Here is an 11,011-nt window from a genome sequence, read left to right on the forward strand (position 1 = left end):
GAACATCTTGACGTGCTATTAAATGGGCCTAAAAGAAACTCTTCATTGTTTCTTCTACTGGGGCAAGCCTCGCTGTTTTAGAGGCTATTACAGGTGAATTATATCACTAAGATGCAAATCAATAGGAATTAGATTTAATTCTGCCTTTTCATTTCAAACATTGTGTGGTCTCACGCCAAAATCAGAAGTATTAAATTATTTTAGAATCATTATTATTTTGTGTCTGATAACATTATTTTCATAAAAATCCAGCATATTTATTAATATAATATATACCTTCCGCACAGTATCCCATGCAACCCTGTGTCGGCTGCAGGAAGTAGAGCAGGAACTTTCCACAATTCCGGACGGAGATTGGTATACGGAAAAGGCAGCAGTCTTTGGTGCTTCCATGGAAGAACTGCCAAGTGGCACAGGCCGAGAGCTGCTTGACCTCTCCAGGCCTCGGAAGAGAGCTGTCCTTTAGAGACAACCACACTGGAGCCTGTGTCCCACAGCGGTTCATCTACAAAAAGAAACACAGATCAAGAAACTGCAGTTTGGAAACCAGTCAGAACTAATTGACAACTTCCCACCTCAACGCAGTGGGTCGGCATCTCCGCAGGCTTGTTGTTTATGGAAAATCGGTACCATCCGGGTGGCAGCGAATGGTCACATATCAGATCCTGTATCGCTGTGTTCTGAAGTTCAGTAGAGTCGAAATCAACACTACGGTATGCATTTCTCAATGTCCTGTATCCGCCCGGATAGCACTCTGGAGCTGGAAGAACCAAGGACACAGTCAAACCACAGACTGAATTACAACCTTCAATATTCATGAAAGAGTTTAAAACAACCTTTTGGCAAAGACAAAGGTCAGGACTCAGAAGACAGCGAGCGAGAAGGTAGAAAACTGTGTCATTATGGTGGCTTGAAAACGTCACTCAGGTTCATTAAAACCCAAATGGGGGTTAAAGTGACCTCCTCAGCTGCACACATTTATCTAAGGTAAAAATAAAGCACCTTTATCGGACCCCCTTTTCATTGCTCCTAACTTTACATCATAAAGGTCAGCAGAATCAGTGATGTGTGTCCGTGTCTAACGGCAAAACAGAGGAACAAAAACCGATGTGTGACTTTCAGGCTAAAACCTTTTTAATCCCTTGCCTTTTCCTAAGACAGCACATCGGTAATACCTTCTCCTTCTCCTTCTCCTTCCTGTATCTCAGAGCCGAAGTGGGTCGGATGTCTCTATTGCGGCTAATTATGAGGGAAGGGAGATCGACAGGACCTGTCTCGCTTTTTTGTATGAGGATGCCTGAGGCCAGCAGTACACTGGTAATCCTCTAATGCTCCTCCTGAACATGCTAATAGAAAGTTTGGGTTGGATATCATGCCATCTCTGCCAGTGAACGTGGGAAACAGAGACAGGGCAGATAGCAGACATTATAGACACAATAAACTGGTGGGAAAATGTAGACTTTAGACAGTACACAAGACTTTCACTTGGTGCTTATATCAGCAAAGCATAAAAAAACAAAAAGAAAAAAAGACCAAAACAAACACACGCACAATACAAAAATGTCACCAAAGCCTAACGAAAAAAAAAAAAAAAAGTCAGCTAAAAATAAAAAAATCACTAAAGCAACAAAACAAAAACAAAAAAAGAAAATGAAAAAAACAAAAACAAAAAAAGAAACAAAAAATAATGTTAGTAAACAATTAAATTGTTAACAAAACACAATAAAGCAGTAAAGTACAATTAAACAAAAAAGCAAAGCAAAACATCGCAAACACGCAAATTAAAACACAAAATAAACATCCGCAAAGAACAACAAAACAGAAAAGAAATAAGCAAAGCAACAAATAAATTTTCACCAAAGCACAATTAAACAAATAAAACTGTCAGCAAGTGAAAAAACAAACATCAGCAAAACACAACAAAAGCAAAAGGCCAAACGAAGCAATATTACATTGTTATAGTATCCTCTGACGAGATTTCAGAGTTTTTGCCAGAGTGGTCTAAAAGAACAGAGACTTTAGAGGCTTAAACAAGTAAGTAATCAACCATTTCAGCATCAAGTTTTGCATAGTAAAGCACTCACATTTTCATCAAAAAATGTTAAGAACTAGTTTAAGCTACATCTCTTAGTGAAGCCTCAAATACAGAGTTTGTTCAGAGGAACACATTTCCACTAACTATCTAAAAGTCCTCATAAAGAATAAGGGCAGGAGACCTTTGACCAGCATGGAAAAGAGCAGAAAATATCTCCTTTAATCCTGTCTGCTTTCCAGAGGGTAGACGAAGACGGGCCGAGACGGCTTTCTGCCCCACTGGAGTGCTGATGAGATCATGTCTCGGCTGGTTTAGAGTCTCTCCAGCCTAATTCAAGGATCATTACTCTGCAATTACGTCTTAAGCTTTACCCTTAGAGGTGTAATGGGGCAAGATGAAGATAAAGACATTAAAGTGTTCATTTTCTAAATTCCTAATAATGGTTTGGTGGGGAGATGCAGGGATGATTTGAAGCAACATTTCTTAAGAGGAGGTAATGGAGTTTCAAGGTGGCCGCCTTAAAGACAAGATGAAAGCAAAAGCAGCTACTGCCACACCAAAAACCCATGTCATAGAGACAGAGCAGAAGTTTCGTTTGTTTAGAAGATCTGAGCACATTTGGTCTCTGTCTGTATTTGCAGGGGTGACAACCATGGACAGATTTTGTTACCCAAGGTCAAAGGTCCCAAAAACACTTTCAGCCCTCAGCCCTCAAACCAAAGCTGGGACAGCGCTGCTGGGTAAACACCTCAGATCGCTCGGTTAATTTGTTGACTTAAGGACGGGGTGAATTTCAGACACTTCCTCACAAGGGAATTCCACTGAAAACTTCAGACGCCGTCCACTTTCTCAACATGTCACTGCTGTTGCACACAACACTACTTTTGAACAATGCACACACTTTTTTTGTGCTAAGCCAGTTACTGCAAAAGACTAGAAGATGGATGGAATAATTCCATATGTGGTCAAAACCTTTGACATCTTAAAGTGGTTTAAGAAATGAAATATAAATAGACCAAAATGGGTTTGACAGCCTGATGTCCTAGTAGAACCTAAGTTGCACAATTAACTTTTTATAGTTCTATGTGCTGGCGTTTTAAATGAACCACAAATCAATGCTCTGATCGTATGACACTACTCCATTCTGACATATACCTGACAACAGGCCCGCCTACTCAACCATCAATCAAATGAGTTTAAACTTAAGAAATACCTGAAAAAATTTGGAAAAGTGCATACAGACATTAAAAAAGATGCAAATGTTTTCAGGCCAAAGTAAAAATAAATGGAAAACAAAATAATTCTAGAATAAAATTTTAATAAGAACTACTCATATTATAATAAATAAAGTCACATTATGAAATGTAAAGTCTAAAGAAAACATTGAAAAAGTTTTTGAAAGCAAATGCAAAGCTTCTTACAGGGAATGCAAGCAAATCGTCGATTTATCGGGGTCAACAAAACTTTCAAAAGCAAAAGGTTTTTGCTGTCATTCGTGAAGTTTCTAAATGTTGAGAGAACACAAATGCTTTGAGAGCGAAATAGCATTTCCTTGAATCTTGATGGTACTCCATCACAAATATCATTTACAAGGATTTTGAAACATTTTGACAAAATGCTAAAGTTTTGCGACCAAATGCAAATTTCAATCATAAAACGTTTGCGAGAGAAACATAGGCTGGTTTTCCTCCCATCTATTTCTGTTGTCAATTGTGGATTAACTTACACAAGTCTCTAAAAGTTTTGAGTACACGCAAAAGTGTTGTCAGCGAGGAGAGCAATAAACTTTTAAGGGCAGATGCTAAAGTAGGGCTGGGCGATATATCGAATATTAGCGATAATATCGGAATAATTTTGACGACGATGTACAATTTGAATATATCGGGAATATCGAATATTTCAAATTCAAGCATACTTTCCCAAAAGAAGGCGCCGAATGTCCAAAAAAGGAACCTGTAACTGCTGACTGCTCTACGCCCCTCTGCTACGAGAGCTTTAATGATAGCGGTTGCCAGATAACAAGAGTTTAAATCTCCGAATCAGAGCTCCACTGTTAGAAGGATACATTTTCTGACCGGTGTTTGCTTATTTTAAGCAATCTGGCAACCATGCGCACGTGCTCACTCCTCATTGCGGAAGAGCTGCTGACGATAATCTGAAAACACTGACAAGCTGGAATTGAGCGATCTAATGAAAGCGTCGTTCAGCCGGTCTGTGTTCTGTCGTGAGATTTCAACTGTATTGTTTGCATTTGTGATCGCAAAATAAATGCACTTACTCGACCGCTGATGTTTGAATAGAGAAACATAGGCTATGGCCATTTGGAATTACTATTGGGGAATTTCACTGATATGTTTACCAGTTTCCATAATATAGACAGAGAGAATGCAAAAGTCTTTGGTATTCATTTATATATATTTATATATAAGAAATTGCTATGTGCTTCAGCAACTAGCTCCCCATCTAAGAGGGTTTTTAGTGTCAGTAGGAACATAGTTTCATGCCACAGAGCTTCTCTTAAAACCACAGACAGTTGACAGACTTGTGTTCTTAGCTTAAAAACTTATTAAAAAAATTAAAATAAAATACTTATCCTAGTTGCATAGTTTAAATTGTGAATTGCATGCACTAAAAAGTTGACAGAATGCACTTTCTGTAACTGTTACTTAATTTGCACTGCTTCAGTTACATATAGGCCTACATGTATTCATTTAATAAAAAGCAGTAAGTGATTTAACTGCTGAAATTAGCTGTTTAATCTAAATAGTTTTTTTTTTTTTAATGGGCAAAAGAAAATCATGTTTCATTTTTTATTATTTAAATGCAAATGCAAACATATCGAGATATATATCGAATATCGTAAAAATTTTGACAATATCGAGATATAATTTTTTTTGTTTATCGCCCAGCCCTATGCTAAAGCAATATTTTTTTCCATCACCATGTTAGATATAAAGTTATATAAAGACATAAAGTCATGGTTTAATCAAACAAAAACTATATAGCCAATCAAGACTCAACTCAACTCCTACAGAGTAAAAAAAAAAAAAACAAATCAATAAAAAGGAACCTGCTGAACCAAACAAGCTGCAAAGAATCTTTTTTTTTAAGCATGTAGTGTTTAAGGATTCTTAAAACTGGAGAACTTTCACACAAGTTCATCCATATGTGCGTGTGGGAGGGTTGCAGCGCTGCTAAATGTGAGTTATCTGTTGTGACAGTCTGCCTCTCGGTAGAATGAAGAGCTGATTACACTGCAGGAGAGGAACAGCTCCAGATATTTACTTTCTCTGGCCCTAGAGAGAGATTCATTCAAAAAAAATTGGTTTGTTGGGTCTGGGTCTGTTGCGTTTATGAAATATCAGTGACCACAGGAAACCATCCTTGATATTAAAGCGAAAGACTTTCACAGTCGCAAACGCACTCATCTGTTTACTCCTCTCACTCAGCCAGGAATTCAACCAAACCCAGAGGACTCAGTAATGTCTCTTTTTCACTCGATTTTGTTGAGTGAGGCTTATGAGGGATGAGATCGCATGATCCAAACACACGGCTGTCAGACATTTAATAAAGACTGAAAAGTCAACGCTGATGATTAACTGAAGAAATATCATGGAGAAGGGCTCGTTCACGGTCTGCTGAATGAAAGGACACCACTGGGAGGATTTTGTGAAAGAGACAATACCAGAAATTGAGACATTATATATTTTATGTACAGCTTTGTTTATTCCTAAAACTCCAAAACAATAGAAATATTACTTGCCAAAAATTGTAGTTTAGCACAAAATAATTGATATACAATATGTCAAAACTTTAATATACATTAATGTCATTCATTACCTACAATAATGTTTTTCCTGGTGACCCTAACAAACAAAATGCAACCAAAATCACCAAATGCCTGATACAGATGATCAGGTAAAATGTTTTGCAATTAACTGAATAAAAAAATAAAATAAATAATAATAATAATAATAATAAAAAGGTTTTTTACGATATTTACCATTAGACTTTTGCTACATTTAAGTGATAATTATGTTTTGAATATGGATATTTTTCTTAAAACCCCCTAAACCTCCCCAAGGTCCCCCATTTTTGTATTTTTGTATTTTTTATGGATGGCCGCTTTTTATTTAACTTCTTTTGGACTGATGCACTGTAACACACACTGAGTGCCATTAAACAGCTTGAAAGATCAAACACTATATTTAACATAACTCCGACTGGATTCGTCTGAAAGAAGAAAGTCATATACACCCAGGATTCCTTGAGGGTGAGTAATTCATGAGCTAATTTTCATTTTTGCGTGAACTAACTCTTTTTGTACCTTGTGGTCATAAAAGGCACTGCAGGACATGCACATAAATAATAAATAAAATAAAAATAATTAATCAAACAGTAACCCAGTTAATAACATAAATAAAGAACAAACAATAAGACAAAAATCACGAAAATCCACAAAACTACTTAATAATACAATAAATCTAAAAGAAAGAAATGCAATAATAATTATAATGATAAAAAATGCATTACAACAATATTTTTCCAGGTAACAGATAAAATGCAACCAAAGTTGCCTCATTCCTGGTTTAAATAAACTGCTAAAATGATTTACAATTTTGACTCGATTCAAAAAATAAAAAGAAAGAAAAGAAAAATCTCAATATTTTCCTCTTGATTTATGATGAAAAGGTACTGCAGGCTATGTACTAAGAAGGTACAGAAATTACATAAACAAAAAAATAATCATGGAATATCTAAGCAATTTAAAATTCAAACAGAAAGTAATTTAAAAATACTGTATTAAATTTAATTATATAATTAAATCTAATTAAATTATAGAAATGTATCACCAATCCATCCATCCATGCAAAAAAAAAAAAATTAAAATTAAAAACAAAATATTATTAAATAAATGTTATATACTATGTCATTTTATTGTATTGTATTTAACTTTATTTACAGAGCAATATAGACTATAAAAAATAAAAATAGTAATAATTAAATGAAATTATTAAACAAAGCAAAAAGCAAAACAGTATAGTGTATTGTGCATGATGTATAGTCCAAGTTCTCTAACTGTGTAAATGAGCACATTTACACAGCCTGCAATGGCACTGAGGTATGAGCTGGAGGAAAGGACAGTAAAGATATCACAGCCTCACTAATCAGTCTGACCCCACAATCATGAGGCTCACATTCCCACAATTACTGCACCCCTGAGGCTTAATACTCACCTACTGACTGCTCTAATGACTGCTGAAAACATCTGCACGCACACACACACACACACACACACACAGAGAGAGAGAGAGAGAGAGAGAGAGAGAGAGAGAGAGAGAGAGCGTGCGTCCATTTCTCCACAGAGCACGTTTTCATCACTGCGCAGACAGACTCTCCATTTGGTGCGCAAATGGATGTCAGTGCGCAGAGCTACAACAAAGTTTAGCACAGGTTTCAAACAGCTGTTCAATCCCGCTGGACCGGAATATTGAGCACTAATGAAAACAATGTCTTGCGGATTGAAAGCACATTATCTCAACACCACGTTCCTGACGCAGACAGACAAAAATCTTATGCACACCTTTTAAACGGTTATGAGCTACAATAACTATAAAAAGCCTACATTTCAACATAATAATTTGCAGAAAAAAAATAAATAAATAAACAAAAACAATCATAAATAATGACAAAATGAAATAAGGGGGGAAAATACAACATTTCTATGCACAAGGTTTGTGAATCTTTAAATTTCCCACTGGGAATGTGGCAAAATCTTGAGTAAACAAGCAAGCATCGCCTTTTAGCTTTCAGAGCTTAGAAGTTGCATGCGTAAACTATTTCCACCAATAACGCATCTGCAGCATTATACAGAAACCGTCTTAAAACTGCGCCAAATGATGCCTTCTAAACAGCGTTTGTATTTAATATAAGCATGTTTTTGACTTACCCAGCTGCGCAAGTAACTTCAGCGGTAATAAACACAGGCACCAGATGCAGATGGGTGAGTTTAAAAAGACGTTGAAAAGTTCCATGTTTGAGACTCACAGTTGCGCGTTTTTCCACGAGGATCTCATCGGAAAGTTTGGGGCAGTTTGCTAACACAGGAAAAAAGTTCGCGGGGTGATTGAACACTCTGCTCCTGATGTTGGCATTCCTACAAAAAAGACTAAGGAAGATCCCTCGCGAACAACATATTGTCCTTAATTTATGGGCAGTAAGAAGAATCCTGGACCATTTTTGTCCCCCTCGTATGTGTGTGTGTGTGTGTAAACACTCAGCTGTTTTGAGGAGTGAAGGGGGCACTCCAAGTCAGAAGCCCTCAATTAACTGGAGAGCTGGAGGACACTTACAGGGTCTCTCTAGTGAAAAAAACTCGCGAAAAGCAATGAATAGCTCAGAGAAAGGTAATTTACTGAAGCTAAAATGGAGAAAAGATGATTATTTCCACATTAAATTATGTGAAATCACTTTTCCATGGCGGCATGTTTCTGCACAAGGTTCCACATTCAAACAACCTTTCTAAATAGAAGTGAAAAGGTGTTTTACAAAGATGTAAACAAAGATGCTTTTGACTTGATGGGTCATGGGTGTTTTCTAGGGTCACGGACAGAAAAGCAATGCCAAATGCACCACAACTAATGCATAGCCTACTGTGCGTGTGTGTGTGTGTGTGTGTGTGTGTGTGTGTGTGTATATAGAGAAAGAGAGAGAGAGAGAGAGAGAGAGAGAGAGAGAGAAAACCAATTAAAACAGGAAACAAAAATGACAAGAAAATCACAATAAGAGCCAAAACATAAGTAATTGATTGGTTGCTAAATGGGGCATTTTTCTTTTCTCACTCTCTCAGCGTCCTCTTAGTACAGTACATCAAAATAAATAAATAAAAAATCATTAACAATCCTTAAAAACTATTCAAATGTGTGAATTCGGTTCTCTTGATGTATCTATTAGCCCAGATGAAAATGGTTGTGCTGCGTAAAGAAATGTGAACAAATATGAAGTTGGGGTGTGGATGAATAAGAAGAAACCGAGTCAAATGGACTAATAACAATAAATTGGTGGTAAATTATCATCATGGATGGATGAATCTGTGTTTGAACTTTTTTCGTGGTACATTTTGAATGGTAACACATGTAGAATTTTTTCAAAGCACCTGAATGGGCTTCATTTTACCTCTGTTAAAGGTTGATACCTAAAACCAATGCACTGAACTATAGAAAAAAAAAGAAAGAAAGACAATCCAAAGATACACATATAACATCAATACAGCAGTTCTTGAACCTTATCCTGCAAAGAACCAGCTAGGATTATAGCTGATTATAGCTAGACCTTCATTTGAATGCTGTTAAGATGACGTTTCACTACTCTTTCAGTGTGAATTCCCCTATCTGAAAATATCTGGCACTTTTCAATATCAGCTGATCTTCTTTAAAGCATCCAGCTTTTGGTCTCAGACCTTCAGCCCTCCAGAGCTCATGATAAGGCCAACACCTTGCCTCTCTGGGCTTGTTCTTCTCCAAACCAAATTCCTGACTGGCCAAATGTGTATATCCCTCTCAATCTCTTGGCACGGAACGACTCGGATGCCACCTGGAAGAGGGTGAGAATGCTGAACTGTCTAAGGCTGAAGATTAAACCATTATATCCGCTTCTAATGCCTGCAGTCTGGCTGAGAGAAGAAGTTGAGGTCCCTGTCATGAACTGACGTTAGTGAAGGTCTTTGGGTCTCATTCTCCCTCAAGCTGTTGGATTAAAGTTCAAACCTCATGCCAAGGGAGAGCCTTTGGAGTTGGGCTGAAAAAAGTCTCCATCCTTCCTCGCAATTGATGAGCATCTCTGAGAAGGGATTTTCCTTTAAGCTGGAGCTTTGAATAGAAGATCCCCAGAAGATGTGATCAAGGACCAGTGCTATGTTCCAAAATCCTTTACCATCATAAGAGAAATATAAAACTTTTCTCAGATCATCTGCCTGGGACGTCAAAAGCTTCTAGACTTTACACTTGAGAGAAGCCTTCAGAGATCCAGTTTGTTTTTCTTCCTGAGAAGTCACTTACCAGATAAAACTGTGGAAAACGTCCACATTCTCAAATTCTGGAGGTGATTTCCATCCCAGTGTGTCCAAAATATACCTATACTTGTGGTGAATATAAATTAAGGTTTTCTCATAAAATTGTTATAAAAGGTAGGCAAAGAAAATGAGGACCTGGAATATTTTGAGTGATAATTACACAACCTTCTAGCAATGCAATCCACTCTATACAATGCCATATAAGAATCTTTTTTTGTCTAAATGGTTTTATAAAGAACCTTAAAGGTTGTGGTGAAAGACGGTTCTTTAGAGTATAAAAAGGTAAGAAAGAGATGGTTCTTTAAAGAACCTTTGACTGAATGCTTCTTTGTGGAACCAAAAATGGTTCTTCCATGGCATCGCTGTGCAGAACCTTTTGAAGCACCTTTATTTATAAGTAAGGCAGGAATCACAATGTTTTAATCAGGACTTAAAGTATTAAATGCAAGCTCAGACAAGCAACCAATCAAACAAACAAATTGTATTTATATGTACGTATTGTATGTGCAATGCTAATTCATAATTTGGATATTTCTTTTTTTTTTTTTTTAAATAAGAGACAAATGACGGACCCATTCACCTTTTAAAATTAATCATCTAAAGGCATTCAATCAAAATATGAGCTACAAACTTCTTTACCAGCTTAAATGTAAAAAGAAAAAGAAAACCCTTCTAAAATCATCTTGTACTGGGATGCTAAATCAAGATCTTTCATGTTTTAAAAGGTCATGCTGGAAGGTGTCAGTTTAGGAAACCTGTCACTCTGAAAGCCCTCTAAGGTCTTTTATTCTTTTATATACGCTCATCCCTCCCCTGCATATTTTTTCCCTCTAACTTTGTGTTAGAAGCACTAGGTTTCTTTATTCTCAAAGCTTAAAAACACATTAATATTTGACAAAAAAAGA

The 11,011-nt window shown here is 36.7% G+C and overlaps 1 protein-coding gene across 2 annotated transcripts in view; it reads right to left on the bottom strand.

Annotated features, from left to right (window-relative positions):
• LOC132159765 (von Willebrand factor D and EGF domain-containing protein-like) overlaps positions 1-8,299 on the bottom strand; it is a 69,269-nt gene extending 60,970 nt beyond the window's left edge. For both annotated transcript variants that reach the window (XM_059569366.1, XM_059569365.1), the window contains exons 1-3: positions 7,986-8,299; positions 576-760; positions 277-505 (exon numbers count right to left, since the gene is read on the bottom strand). In XM_059569366.1, coding sequence (XP_059425349.1) covers positions 277-505; positions 576-760; positions 7,986-8,070 — 499 coding nt within the window. In that variant the 5' untranslated portion in view covers positions 8,071-8,299. The remainder of the gene's footprint in view (positions 1-276; positions 506-575; positions 761-7,985) is intronic.
• Between the last annotated feature and the right edge of the window lie 2,712 nt (positions 8,300-11,011).

The sequence above is a fragment of the Carassius carassius genome, chromosome 16 (assembly GCF_963082965.1).
Source record: "Carassius carassius chromosome 16, fCarCar2.1, whole genome shotgun sequence".
Taxonomy (NCBI): domain Eukaryota; kingdom Metazoa; phylum Chordata; class Actinopteri; order Cypriniformes; family Cyprinidae; genus Carassius; species Carassius carassius.